The sequence below is a fragment of the Anser brachyrhynchus genome (assembly GCF_964034855.1).
Source record: "Anser brachyrhynchus genome assembly, chromosome: 1".
Lineage (NCBI taxonomy): Eukaryota > Metazoa > Chordata > Aves > Anseriformes > Anatidae > Anser > Anser brachyrhynchus.
Genome location: NC_137694.1, coordinates 130,186,313 through 130,201,564, shown reverse-complemented (window position 1 = coordinate 130,201,564; position 15,252 = coordinate 130,186,313). Strand labels below are relative to the sequence as shown.

The following is a 15,252-nucleotide window of genomic DNA, read 5'->3' as shown; positions in this document are numbered from 1 at the left end:
GCGCGGCGTTGGCGGGGGTGGGGGGGGGACGGTGGCGGTGAGGGGGGCTCGGACGCCCCTCAGGTGGCGGTGGGGCGACGTGACGGGGGGTCCCGCACTGCCTCAGCCCTCGGGGGGTCCCCGAGGCGCTGCCGCTGTGAAAAAGCAAAAATCAGTGTGGTAATGCTGGAGTGCCCCCCCCCCCCCCCCCACTGTGCCTGTGGAGGCAGAGTGTGTCATGCAAGTGTATGGGCCCCCCTGGGTTAGCGTTAAAGCAGGTGTCTGCCCGCTGTGTGCTTCCCCGTGCCCTCCCAGGAAATAAGGCTTGTGCAGCCTCACGTCGTTTTAAGCACCTGCAGCTTGCTCAGAGCCATACCCACTCAGGAGATTCCAGCTGCCCACTTTTCACGTGTGACTTGGCGGCTGAGGGAGCTCTTCTGGACCTCTTTTTGGTTAAATTAGGCTTTGGTCAATGCGCTCTGCAATTACACAAGTGTCGGCACGAAGTAAAGGGTGCCGTTTAGATGTAGGACAGCGAGGGGGCATGGCAGTCCTGCTGTACTGATTAGGCAAATACACAATGTCATGTGGTGGGTGTCAGTTCAGTCTGCTTTGTCCTCAGGTTTTTCAGTCTCCTGACTGGGTTTTGCTCTAACTCAGCAATCATAAACATAAAAACTGCTCTAAATACCTTGGCAGTGGGAAGGAAGTGCCATTAATAATATTCCTCAGTTAAACATACAGTATGAGATCAAATCTTATTCAACATCAGAGGCCTCTTTGTGAGGCCTGTTTTACCCTGAGTTTTGCTTACTAGCATTTTGGTAATCTGAATGTGAAACTTAAAGCCATGGGAAACCTGGCTTCATTATTCCTTTCACCATAATAATTGGTTTGTGTTTGCTCAATATACGATTCCATTGTCTTAGTTTGTTGCAACTTTCAGTTGCACAAATTCTGGCTCCAGCATTTTAAGTTAACTGTTGTTTCAGTGTTCAGAGACTTGATGAGTATTTAATATCTTTGGAAGTCTTCTGATCAGCTGCTACAGGACAGGAACTATCCAGACTAAGGACAGAATTATCAGCAGTATATTGAATTCAATGATGCAACCTAAGGTGGATGGTACCCAGTTTTCCTGAGTGCAGTATAAAGCATCTTTATAAAACGTACTTTGTCTTATGCATATCTCCTCGTGTTGTCAGTTGCAGCTGGGAGAATTGTGATCACGTTTGCAGAACACAGAGATGCATTTAAATAAATGCTTAGGGAATGAAGAATAAACGCTGGCATCCTGTGAAAAGTATGATTTAGTTCTGGTGACTTTGCCAGTAGAAGCTTTGCTATAGAGGTTGGGATGTGATTCATTACTGCCCATTGCTTACAGCCTCCTCGGCCCTTGGGTCACCTACCTCTCTGTATGGTTTAATAACTCATGATTACCTACGTTCCTGTTTCTGCAATAAATGAGAGCATTCAGCAAGTAACGTCTGACTCAGTACAAGCCCCTCCTTATCCCACAGGCATATGTGGTGTATTTAATTAGTAAGTTGCTCGGGAAAGGAAAAGTAGTCTGTCAGCTTGTCTTCTGACTTCAGCTGATGTATCAGTTCTGGTTGCACTTCTGAGCTCACAGCTTTAAGTATAATAGCATGCAGAAATGTGATGAGAACTGTTTTGTCTGCAATGAGACAGTGTCAATATGCAAATATTTACTTGAAGCCGGGATAACGTGATGCTACCACTGGAAGACATTGTGGCACTGTTGTCCCCGTCCTGTCCCTTGTTTTAGCTCACTCTTTTTTTGTTTCGGCGTTGGCATTGTGCCACAGATAGGCCAGGATCTAGATAGATGTGGTCCCAGGTAATGCTAGCAGGCTCTCCTTTTGTGACTTAGTTTAAATTTGGATAAGTTTCTTGGTATGTATCTTACTTTTCATTGAGTTAGCGTTGCTTTGCTTTTACGTTGAGATGTAGTTTGTAGTGCTACAGAGTTTTGTTTGTTTGTGTTTTTTTTTTTCTTTCCTTTTTGTCTCCACCAGTACACCTCGTCTGTTACGTCCCCACTACCTGAGAGTTCCTCTCCCAGCCTTGCACTTGGGTTCCTGTCAAGTGTTGCCTTCTGGACACAGAGGAGATTGTGGGGAAGGGGTCACTTCCAGACAGTTTTGTTTGAGTGATCCCTGGCAGGCAGAAGAAATCATCCCAGGAGGAGTCTAATAGTATGTTCAAAATGCATTAGAGAATTTGGAAATCTTACCGAATACATATTAAGGTGGTGTTAAGTAGTCATCTGCATGCTTTGACTTCTCTTTTTTTTTGACTTGGTAGGTTCATTTTTTAGGATAGCAGGACGTATATCCCTAATTTAAGCTAACTGGTTCTCCTCAGTAAAGAGTTCTTTTCAGAAGCATTCAGGGATTATAGTTTTTGAAGTAAGGAGTTGTACCATATGACTTTGAGAACTTGAAATTTGTTTATCCTTCAGTTTCTTTGGAGAAATGGCTGGGCTGTATTTCCCTTTGGGATGCCCCCCACCCCCAAGTGTTCACAAAATATATTCATTCAGGAAAACTGGAAAATTTATCTCACATGTTTGAAGAAGCGAAATAGAGAGCTGTGAATGGAGCCTTATACTAAGAAAAAATAGGCCATGGAAACTTCTCAGTTTTGCATGTGGGGTCAGCCTTTCAGTAGTAACTTCCAGAATAGTGTCTCTGCAGCAGTCTTACTTGAAAGCCTTCAAATTTTTACTTTTTTTTTTAAATCTTGATGTTTGTATCAACATCTTTCAATTTCTAAGTTCCATTTTTTAAAAAAAAATGATATTGCAGTTTGGTTCTGTTCATCTTTCATTCTTACTAGTTTCACATTTTTCTGTGTTTATCATTTTACCCCAAAGCCTATACTACCGTGCTGTGATCTGGGGATAGGTAAAGGAGCGGTAGTTCAATATTTTGGCACCCACCTGATTGCTTATATGTTGATCAAATGACGCACATTCCAAAGAAGATCAGATTTTCAAGTCATAATGATTTATAAACATACTTCTCTTCAGTAACTGGAAATAAAATCTTTCTGAGGCTTGATTTTTACTTTGCTGTGTAAAAGCAGTAACTTAATGTGGTTATGTAACTTCTGATACAGAGTTAGACGCACAGTTGGACAGTCTTGCATATAAATCATTATGAAAGCCGGGCTCAGGTTCAGTATCTTTGACTTTCTGCAAAGACCTGCTTACCTGGTGATTTTGTGCAGAAGCAAAGAAGAGCTCCTGTTAAAACAACGTTGGAAAAATCCTGAACAGTGAGCATAAGCCATTTTTCGGTTAAAAGGAGCACCTCCAGTCTCGGATTTCTAACTTCGTCATTTCATAGCCCTGCTCTCCAGCTGCCTTCCTGCACAGCACGATTCTTGTCAGCATCTACCCTCTGATGTAGCATATCCTAGTGCCTGGCTCAAAATAACAACTCGTGTAACTCACGGCACTCATTGAGTCTGAGCAGGAAATTAGCTGGCTGATGTTTTCTAAATTTAGAATGATTGTCACTTCAGTTTTCAAGCAGAAATTCAGAAGCCTCTTAAACATATAACTTGTTGCAATCATTGGACAAAACAGCCTGTTTAGTAGGTTTTATTATAGTGTGTAATTCACAGTAAAACCTTTATTTGAAATATATAAACCTAAATATTTTCTCGATCACACTTATTTTTAATTTCTGAGTTGCTTTAAAGACTCACTGGAAACTTCTAAATACCTATGTCATGATACTTTGTGCCAGGGGAGCTAATTAGTGCAGGGAGGTTATTAACTCCCATTGCTCCAAGAAATGCAGTTGCATCTTCATTCAAGTCACAAGAAAAAAAAAAGTGTCTTAATGGGTTCACTTTACTCTCCCTTTTCTAGGAGCACAAGTTAATTACAGAGTCTGGCAATTTGTGGTTTCTACTTGAGAGAGATAGATACATATTTCATATTGTTCGGTGCTAAATCTATACCATTACCCAGTATTGCTAGCACTTCCTAGAAGCATCAGAAATACTCAGAATTGCTTACAGGAATGAGTTTCAGTTTCTTCAAGTTTACGAGTAAATAGCTGGAGTTCTTCTGTAACAAATTTTCAAAGGTATAAAGATTGTAGTTGGATGAATGGAGTTATCTCCACATGTAGGAATATGTGGCTACAGTAGTGACATTAAAAAGTTGATTTCCCTTGCCTGAATAAATTATGTATTGGACTACAAGATGAGATCTACTTCCCCTGCACCCTTTTTTAGTAGCTAGTATTAACTGACAAGTATTTTAGGCAGCATACGTGAAATATTTCTGAGCGCAGACACTCTCTTCGTGATGAACGTAGGCAATTTTCAGCAAAGACATTTAACTTTGGCCACTGACCTCAGAGACAAAGTAACTAGAATGCCTTTGGGAGAAGGAAGAAGTGGTATGAAGCAGGTGGGTCTGCGTTTCTTGGAGCAGCTTTCTTTACTGTTACAGAGCTGAGATGACCAGCCATGTTGGTAAATATTAATGGAAATGGGTCGGGTGTGCTAATTTCAGTATTACCTGACTGTGCAGGTAAGAGTGCCATTCTGAAGAGGAAGTAATTTCCCTTTGAGTGCTGAGCAGTAGGTGATGAAGTTAAAAGTCCTGGATATGAAGAGGATCCTGACCACTATCTTGGGGATTAAAAGTTTTGAGAGACGAGTGCTTTTTGTGTCATTGTTTCTACATCATTGTAGAAATGTAATTTTTTTTTGAAAGTGGGGTCTCTTCCCTTTCTGTGTCTTCATGTTTGGTTTATGTTCATCCTCTAGTCATCCTCTAGCTCTAAACTTCTGTAGCTGCAGATTTTGGAAACTTTGTTTGGAATTCACTATGCTGTGGAGATTCTGATTTTGAAACTTGTTGAAGAAAGGCTGGTAGAGAGCATGGAAGACTGAGCTTTGACTTTTACTGTCAACCACGTCTAGTAACACTCCTGACATCTCATCGTACTCTCCCTCCTCTAGTCCAGATGGCCCTGCTTTGTCTTTGCTATGTGCTGGTTCCTCAGCATTTTCCTTTTTCTATACAGCAATTTAAAACTGGCAAGGAACCATTCTCTGACTTTGAGCCAAAGCAGCGTATCCCAGCTCATGTCTGCTCAACTAAGCTCCTTCTTGCAGGGCTACTGGATTTTCAGCCTCATTTATTACTATAAACGTAGCTGTTGGCTGTATGGTGATTGATGGGCGTCTCTGAATATACCCTTAACTGGGTGAAGTAGTGTTTCCTAATCTGATGACAGCCAAATCCAAACCCTTCTGTGTTGTTTCTTCTGGATTAGACAGGAGTAGTGGCCAGAGTGAAGACGCTCACCTGTAGATCCAGTTTATTTCTCACCTGTTAGGCTCTTGAGAAATTGGAACAGAGGGAAGGGAGCAGGATTAGGAGTGAATTCTTTGTACGAGAGTGAAGAAGCAGACCACTGTTAAACTCATACAGCCCTGGTTCATCCCCGGAGCTCATCCCATTTTGTACACTGAATGGGGCAGAGATCCTGTGGAAAAGATGACATACATGTCACAGTGTGTGTGCTGGTTGAATTAAGTTGTATTTTCTAATTCAGTTTAGTGCCTCACAGTATGATTCCTTCCATTAATTTCTTTCATCAGGGATGAATTCCTCTCCCTTCCTTGCCCTCCTCCAAATGCCAGATCTAGCTGTAATAGTTAGTCTGACACCAGGACACTTTTTTCTTGACCCTGATATAGTTAATTGGAAAAAAAAAAACAACACACATAGTACTGGAGATTTCCCATTCAGTGTTTCTGCACAGCATCTCACTGAGAGCCATTGCTTGGGTTGATCTGAATACCAAATACGCAGTTAGGATTTGTAGACTGATTTGTTTTGAGTGTATTAAATATTTCATGTTTACGGAAGTAAAATTTCAAAAACAAATTATTATGTCTTGTTGGATGCTTGAATGGAAATGGTGGAGTTTTCAGGAGTGCTTGTTACTGACCTGGAACTATTCCTGTTGGAGCTGGGCGCTGCAGGCGGAGTTAGGTGCTGAATACTTTTAGGAGTCCTGCCAACTAAGCAAGAGGAAGCCATTTCCCTTCTAGCGTGTGTTAAAACCTCAGTACACGTGTTTAAGTGACCTCATATTTAAATGTTAAAGTGAAACTGTTCTAAAATTCGCCTGTGGTAGAATTGAGATAATGCTAGGCGTGATAAGAGTATTACAGTTTTCATCTGATATGCAGAATAGTGTCTAGTCTTAACCTGCTTCTCTTTCTGCTTACACTAATAGATTACGACTCTGTGAACGTTGAGGATGATGTTGAAGCAGTGATTATTGACAATTCTGAAACAGAAGATGGAGAAAATGGACTGTCCACACAAAGCTGCGTGCTGATGGAACAAAACTCTGAAGTAAACAGTAACGTTCACCATGTGGCTCAACTCGCGTATGGTAATCTGCACTTCATTTTCTTTGGTGATCTCATAGTTAGTGGCTAATTTTAATGCTGTATGTTCAGTGCTTCTGTCTTTAATGCTTTCTGTGTTACCCATCTTTAAAGCATATTGCATTCAAAAGCTATAGGATTGTTTGTATAGGTTGTCTGCATAGCATAAGGAAGGCTGAGGAGTTAGGCAGCTGGATCCTAGCACAGTCTGCAGGGGTTGCACAGCCCGTGGCCAAACAGCCCACAACTCCCTCACCGGCCCTCACATAAGGGAGGAGCACCAATAACACCAAAGAGTTGAAGCTGCCAACAACAAGGACCAGCAGGAGGAAGAGGCTTCCCCCGAAGACTGAGGTGCCCTTACAGAGCCACTTCACCCCTCCACGGACAAGAACCATGGCCAGCAGGTCGAGGGAGGTGATTCTCCCCCTCTACTCTGCTCTCATGAGACCCCACCTGGAGCACTGCATCCAGCTCTGGGGCCCCCAGCACAAGAAGGACATGGATGTATTAGAATGAGTCCAGAGGAGGGCCACAAGGATGATCAGAGGGCTGGAGCACCTCTCCTATGGGGACAGGCTGAAGGAGTTGGGGTTGTGCAGCCTGGAGAAGAGAAGGCTCCAGGGAGACCTTATAGTGGCCTTCCAGTACCTAAAAGGGGCTACAGGAAAGCTGGAGAGGGACTCTTGGTCAGGGAGTTTAGGGATAGGACAAGGAATAATGGCTTTAAACTAAAAGAGGATGGATTTAGATTCGATATTTGGAAGAAATTCTTTACTCGGAGGGTGGTGAGGCCCTGGCACAGGTTGCCCAGGGAAGCTGTGGATGCCCCATCCCTGGGGGTGTTCAAGGCCAGGCTGGATGGGGCTTTGGGCAACCTGATCTGGTGGGAGGTGTCCCTGCCCAGGGCAGGGGGCTGGAATTAGATGATCCTTAGGGTCCTTTCCAAACCAGGCCGTTCTATGATTTAAAAATAGATGCCTTTTTAATTATTACTTTAGAGGTCTTTACTAATAGTGAACCCACTGAAATAATACTATGTTTAAAATAGAGGCTTCTCATGTATACCTAGGAGCTAATTAGATAATGATTAGCAAGCAATTTGGAAAGCAAATGTCATGGAAAAAAAACTAATCCAAAAGATGAAGTTTCTGGATCAACTGTCAAGTGGAACACTGCTGATACTAATGTGTAATGAATGGTTGTTGATGATGGTCAATGATGGTTGATGGTTGTTTAGGGTGGTAAACTATTAGCTTTAAGTAGCCTTCAGTGATTCTTTAATTCGTTGTCTTTATTTTGGCATCTAAGATCCAGAGGCTTTCGGAAATCTTACTCAGTTTTCCATTGGCCCAGGCAAAATTCAATCATAGCTGTTAATAGCATTTTGTAAGTCCAGTAGCACTGTTGCTAAGTTAGCAAAGGAAATGTCTGTAGTTAAGTGAAGGTATTTATTACCTTTTTTTCAGCTAGTTGGCTTAATAGAGGTTCTTATCAGTATTTCTCTTCACCAAAGTCCCACACATCTTAGTTTCCCGTTGTTGTTAGGTGCTACTGAAAAGCTCTTTGGTCTTCTACTTGACAGCAGAGTGTGCTGTAAATTTCTGTACATTTATACTTAAGAACACGTTTGGGGGAAGAAGGAAGGTGATTTACTCTGTTTTTTTTTTCTCTGTTTTGAAAATAAATAAGAAATCCTACCCAGGAAACTATCACAGACAGTTGCTGACCTTGTTTCAGGAAATGAATAACTATTTCATTATCAGCAAAGGAGTCATGATGAGTGGGGATGATTGTTTTTAAAAGGTAAAAGGCATTTTTGTAATCTTCAGGATTAGAGCTTTTGTTGTTGTAGATTGCTAGTGTTAAGTATTATCTAGTTAAAATAGGGTATAGTGGCATGTATGGCCAAAACACGACCTAAGTTTACCTTAACTGCTGAACTTAACCCTTTGAACTAAAATTTTCTCTGTTCTTATTCAACCACCACCTTAGGTTGGTATCTTTTAGAGCAGTGCCTTTTCACCAGATCTGGTTCTGTCTGTCCAAAACTTTTCTCTTACTTTTTTGTCTCCGATCTTCTCACCTACAGATACTTAGCTGGCAAAGCGAGCTCAACATCACTGAGATACAGATCTAGGTCTTTATTCCTCCCAGCTTGCTGCCACAGCAGTACTATTATGCTTTTTACTTACCCACTTATGTCCACAGACTTGGTATCACTTTGGCTTTTTTTTTTTTTAAGGTTGTCATATTGTTAAATCTATATTTGGGGAGTTAATTGGGAAGCTGGTTAGTTTAACATAAGTGTAATGAGTTTTAAATGTAATTAAACCAGTTACCTAATGTTTCTCCAGGTGAAGTGGCATTCTCCTTTGGCAGCAGAAAGTATCTGGAGTTTGAGGGAGTACATTGTGCTAGAGCATTTATCCTGCTGCCCTGCACCGCTGCTTCCAACAGATTGTCTTGCCTGTGTTGGTGTTTGTCCCACAGAGTGCTGCCACATCCCAGGCTCTCAGCTTTGGGGGTGATTATTTCTAGGAGACGGATGCTAGCTTGGCCTGCATGGCAGGGGCAGGGAGGCAGGGTGATTTGGGCAAGGAAGCATACTTTGGAGCTGAGTGGGAGAGTAGGTAGATCTTAACTGAAGATATAAATATTAAGCAATTACATATTTTTTTATTATTCAGTTACTGTCTGTGGTTACAAAATGATGCTAACTACGGTAGTCTAGCTACCGCAGATCTTGTCTATGCAGTATACGCCAGCTTTGTTACATTTGTCTGGGCCCTTCATGCAAAGATTTTTTTTAAAGTTTATGATACTGAACGTGTTAACCCTTTTTCTACCCTGGCCCTTCCACCTCTGGTCCATAAAACCCAAGCAGTTGCCTTTGCTTTTCGGTATTTCTCCTTCCTTGCCCCTGGCCCATTCGGATTGTTTTTCTCCCCCTTCACAGCTGAGGTGTTAGTTCTTCCTTCCAGTCAGGCTGTAAAATTAATTCTGTTTTTCAAAAGTAGTAAGAAGTAGCCTGGTAACTTTTCTCATGCAGCCCCTTATACCTGGGAGGAACTTACTATAAGTATCAACAGAACGAACGCCCTACCATACTTTTTCGGTTTGCCCTAAGCTCCAAAACGCTATTTCACAGCAGGTAGAAAGGTAGAGGCTTCTTATGCCAGCTGAGGTTTTTTTCTCTTTATTTCTTAAAAACCTACCAAGGTCTTGCATAGCTTCTCCAGCTTTTCTCAGCTCTCAATATCCTCTTTTCTACAAGTGCTATCTGTATAGCACTTGGCTCTGCCTTTATCTAAAATACACAGAAATCAAGGGGAAATCATTTCCTCTTAAGAGTGTTGCCATAGCTCTTTCCTGAAAGTTTGAGGTAGAAACCTGTAAACGATGGACAGGGGGATTTTTGCAATATGAAATGTGAAAATTATTTAATATCCTTCAAAACGTAGGTCTGGCAATTGTGTGGGATTGAAAAGAATTAGGAGGAAAGAGTGGCAAACTGGTTGGTGGGCTGGTTATTTTGTTTGTTTTGTTTTCAGGGGCCGTTATATTCTAGTGTGGTGGTAAAATCATTACTTCTTAAGATTTGAGAGGTCTGGCTAAGAAGTTAATCCCAGCTAAAAGAACATTCCTTTCGATGGAAAGCTAGCGGGCTGCAGTTGGTTCCCACCCCCACTTCTGTGCGAAGTCCTGCCACTAGGCAGGCCCCGCCAAGAGCCACCTCTCCCTGGTGACAATTGCTAACAATTGATAACGTGGTTATCAGGCTGCTGAAGGAGTCCATCTCTCTCAGGCGTGGGCGTTGGGCTTGTTAGCACGTAAGTGATTGTCTGGAGTCCTCCTCTTGGGCGAGGCATGGACGTCCTCCCAGGGATGGGCAGCTGGCTTCCTTAACACTGCAGTGACTCTTTTCCTCACCTCTTTTGGTGGGTCTCTGCAATTTCTTGGCAGAGAACAGGGCAGCAGAAGAGAGGGGAATACTGTCCAAATGTCCTCTCACGGTGAGCCTCCTTAGAGCTTGCTTCCCTCTGGCCTGGCTTAACTTGTTCTTGTGTTACTATGTGCTTGGAGCCTCGATATTCTCTGACCGTCGAGTAAACTGTGTTGTAGGCTGTACTAAACTGCCACAGTTGTTTGTGCTTTTAAAGAGAGACAATGGTCTATTCTCCAGCTATATATGGTCTATAACTCCAGCAACTGGAATAATAAGTGTTTAATAACATGCTAGTAAACAAATTTCAAGTAACCAAGCAGTTTGAAAGCGGTGGTTGTTCTGTTTGTTTTTTCTAAAAAGCGGCTGTACATGTTTTTATAGTCCAATGTTTAAATCAATGGGAGAAACCCACTGATGTGCTTTGCTTTCTCTTCACCTTTCAGGAAGCGAAGGCTTATCAGTCCTGACTGAACGAGTGCCATCACAAATGAGCCATTCTGCAAGCATGCAGAGAGGAAATGGTCACACGCCTGAAAAAATGGATTTTGTGTTTTTGCATAATAAAAGAAAACGGCTCGCCCCCACTCTAGTGGGACAGAGTGTGGTATGTGTAGCCAAACAGTAGCCCCTTGTTTTGAGGACAGTTTCAATGTAATTGGAAACGCCATTTTTCCTTCACTTTTCTATGCTCATTTGATGACATTTTGATGAAGCGTGGGTAGGATATATCCACAGTGTGTCTGGGAGCTTCCAGCATGGGTAAAACCTTATGCTGGGTATTGTACTTATGTATAGTAACAAGTAGTCTACACAAGAGAGCAACTTACTTTCCATGTACATGCTCTTATTTTGCAGTAAAATATTTGTGCAGTTTAGGATTAAATAGAGTTGGAACATAATGTTGAATAAGGGTTTGCACTCATGACCTGATGACAGGTTCTGATCAAAGACAGATTACGTAAGTTTTTATCTTGAGGCAGGTCTGAAACTTTGTGTCACCATACAGAAGATAACTCCTTAAATTTTAGGAGTTGGGTTGTCTAATGATTAACAATGCACCTTCTCTTATAATTCTACCTCTTGTAAAGAATATAATTCCCTCTTTCACAGTTAGCCCCAAATAAATATGTCTTAAAGTTTTTTTTTCTTTATTTCTTTTTGGTGGCTTTTTTTGTTGTTTGTTTCTGTTTTGTAAAAACAAAGCCTCCAAATCTATCTTGTATGGTGGACAGGAACTACTCCTATCCACTAAAGTAAAAACATTAACCTTGTCCAGGTGGTGGCACTGTTGATTCCCATCTAAAAGGACTTTTCATGCAACTCCTTTCAAGCAAGAAAATTACTTTTATTAGCTGGTGGATAGACATTTTTACAGCATTTTGGTGCAGAGTTATAACCATTGAAATAAATCAATTAGAGGAAAAAAAATTTATTTAAATTAGTGTAAAAATGTGTGTGGAGTCTCATAATTACATAAGCCTGGTTATACAGGATATGACTGTAGTTATATATTAGTAAAGTTACAATAGTAGTTATTACCTATGTAGCTGTATGAGAAAGTTCTGGCCTTAGTATAACCAAATAACAATACATATCTTTAATAAAAATTTGGAAGAGGTTTATTTTAAACATGAATACAATACCGTAAAACCAAAGATGAGGTGAGTATTCATATGACCTAACTGCAGGCACATAAATGAGATGCCTTTGTTAAATCTCACTTTCTTGGGCCCTTTCGTAGCCAGGGAGGGAATATAGCAACAACTGAAAGTGTCTAAGTAAGATTCCTAATAGGTTCTCTCTGTTGTTTATATGCAGAATTCTTTCATTTTTCAGAACATTACAAGTTCTTTATGTTATTTCCCAGATGAGAACCGGGGAAGGAGAGTATGAAGACAGTGACAGTGTCATTTATGAGTATGAACCAGATTATGAATGTGTAAGTTCACGTTCTTTTGTTAATGACTTGTAAGTACTGCTTTGGGGTTATATATTTTGGCATAGACTAAAATGATGTTTGAAGTTGGGATTTGTTTCATTAACGTTTTATCATAAGACTGTGTGTGTATTGCTAGCTTACACTTTTTTTTTTTTAATATTATTTTAATGAAAAAGGGGAGTATTGTATCCGAAGCTTCCTACATTGGAGATCAGCAGAAAACTCTTATGGAGGTCCTCAGTTATTGCCAGGTATTTTTTTTTCTCTTTCCCTTCCATGGCATTGAAACAATTTTAGGTAAACTTCAGGAAGATTTGAAATCTATATTTGATAAGCTAGAACTTCAGCCTTTCCAGTTGTTCACTGGCTGGCTTTCACTTAATTGCTGTATTTTCAGTGAAAATATAATTTTTTTTGTACTCTGAACTTCTCACACCATAGCTGGCATGAATACTTCAAATCTTAAGCTTTAATACAAAAGTGATTTACTGTGAGGGGCTTTACAGTAATTGGAAAGATCTGACTGTCATACATACCCAGCCTTTGAAAGTCCCCAAGGCTTGTCAAAAATCTGCCAAAATGCTGCTAGTGTTGTTTTGGTGAGTTCTTTACTTTTGACATCTGAAGTCTGGCCTCCAGTTAGGCTGTGTGACACTGTTCACCACCCTCTGGTCCTGGCTGTTCAGCCAGTTCCAATCCATCTTGCTGCTCATCCAGCCCATACATCAACAGCTTGTGTATGAGACTCTTATGGTTGACAGTGTCAAAGGCCTTGCTGAAGACGAGGTAGACAATATCTGCTGCCCTCCCCTCATCCATCAGGCTGCTCATTTCATCACAGAAGCTTATCAGGTTGGTCAAGCTTGACTTCCCCATGGTGAAACAATGCTGACTGCTTTTAATTATTTTCTTGTCCTTTGTGTGCCTGGAAATGGTTTCCAGCCTTAGCTGCTCCATCACCTTCCCAGGGACTGAGATGGGGTTGACTAGCCTGTAGTTCCTGGGGTCCTTTTTCTTACCCTTCTTGAAGACAGGAGTGACATTTACTTTCATCCAGTCATTTGGCACTTCTCCAAATTGTCACGATTGATTTAAAATTATCAAGAGTGGTCTTGCAGTAGCACCTGCCGGCTCCCTCAGCATAGATACATTCCATCAGGGCCTATGGACTTACGAATGTCCAATTTGCTTAAGTGTTCCCTGACCTCATCCTCTTCCACCAAGGACATACCTTCCTTGCTCCAGTCTTTACCTCTGGTCTCTGGGGTTCCTGAAGGCCTGTCTTGCTAGTAAAGACTGAGGCAAGGAAGGCATTCAGTGCTTCTTTTCCCTGTCCCACTATCTCATTCAGCAATGGACCCACATTTTCCCTAGACTTCCCTTTGTTACCCATGTCCTTCTAGAAGCACTTCTTGTCTTTGATGACATCCTTGGCTGGATTGAATTCCATTTGGGAATTTAACTTTACAGACAGTATTGTTCTAAATATATTTCCATTAGTGATATAAAAATCAATATTTCAGTGACTGCCTACGAGCCTTTCACCTCTGTACTTGGGAGCTTATTGTGACTTAAAATAGTATATACCTAGCTTCCTTTACTGGTTGTCAGTAGCTTTTCAATGTAAAGTGAAATGTACCAAATAGTAGATAAAATGAAAACATTACACAAGCAGGAAGAACAACATGTAAATGCCATCCATGTTAAAATAGCAGGAGTGGGCTTCTCTGAGAATTCTTTTTACCATGATATTTACTATTGTTATTTGCATTCATGTTTAATGTGCTTAAAGAAGATATTTATTATTTACTGATCTTGCCCAATGTTAGGGAGGAAATTTTGCCTTTAGTGGAATTTACTTGATTTCTTCAGATTTAAATTGGGTTCTTGGGAAACAATGCTGTACATTTAAACCTGTACATTTGTTATCAGGCCATGTATGATGCCATTCAGAAACTGGATAAAAAGCTTGACCTACTACATCGAAAGGTTTCAGAAATGCAGCATACTCGTGTGAGGCCACTGTTGCTCAAACCTGTAAGTATTAAAGAACTTGAGAACTTTTTTTTTCTTTTAATTTTCTCATTTCTTCTGATGCTTATTTAAAATGAAAAACCTTTCACTAAGACTAAAAATAGTAGCAAACTAGTTGATTCCATTTCAATTAAATTGTTCTAGATTTCTTATTATATGACAGCTTCAGTCTCCTGTGTTGTTGTTGACTAGTGGTCACAGAATTGCCAGTGGCCCTCATCAAATTCAGGATCCCGTAATAGATGCTGTAAAAATCTGTTCTTGTTGGAAGGAATGGGAAGGAATTGTGTAGGTTACATATTATTTGGTTATATTTCTGTTACTGTTTGACCAGGTGTGGTGTACTGTCTCATTGGTTTCAAGAGTTAGAAGAGAGCTTATGCATCACAGAACCATGCTGATTCCATTAGCAAGTTGATTTTTAGACCTTAGTGGTGTGTTGTCCTCTCCATTGTTGCAGTACAGAATTGTATTTTTCTAATAAAATGACTTTCTTCAAAATTTTTAAGAAGGCACAATGCTGAGTACGTTATCTATTTTGTTTTTACATGGTTAATCTGCTGTTAACTAAAGAGACAGAGTATTTGTATTTTAAGTACAAACGCTCTTTAAAGGAAAAACATTACAGGTGATTTTTGAAGGTCACAAAATCTGTAATGACCTTTCTTAGTCAACAATACTACAAAGCTTTTAACGTGGCAGAGGTGATTCTGTTGTCAAGAGACATCAAGACATCAGTAAAGCCATTTGCATTGAGTAAAACGTATGCGAGTAAACATGATGAAACTTTCATGCATGTCAGTTATGAATTGGATGTTATATTTTATATGGCAGTACTTATTTGTCCTGACAACTTGTCCTGACAGCTTGTACTGTCCAATTAACCAAAAAC

General features: G+C 40.7%; 1 protein-coding gene across 4 annotated transcripts in view; it reads left to right on the top strand.

Moving 5' to 3' along the window:
• Positions 1–15,252, top strand: part of BEND2 (BEN domain containing 2) — a 29,765-nt gene that overhangs the window by 365 nt on the left and 14,148 nt on the right. The window contains exons 1-6 of one of the 4 annotated variants that reach the window (XM_080603252.1): positions 11–569; positions 6,282–6,443; positions 10,831–10,991; positions 12,255–12,326; positions 12,503–12,577; positions 14,259–14,363. In XM_080603252.1, coding sequence (XP_080459378.1) covers positions 560–569; positions 6,282–6,443; positions 10,831–10,991; positions 12,255–12,326; positions 12,503–12,577; positions 14,259–14,363 — 585 coding nt within the window. In that variant the 5' untranslated portion in view covers positions 11–559. The other 3 variants (XM_080603254.1, XM_080603253.1, XM_080603255.1) reach the window with 3 other exon arrangements.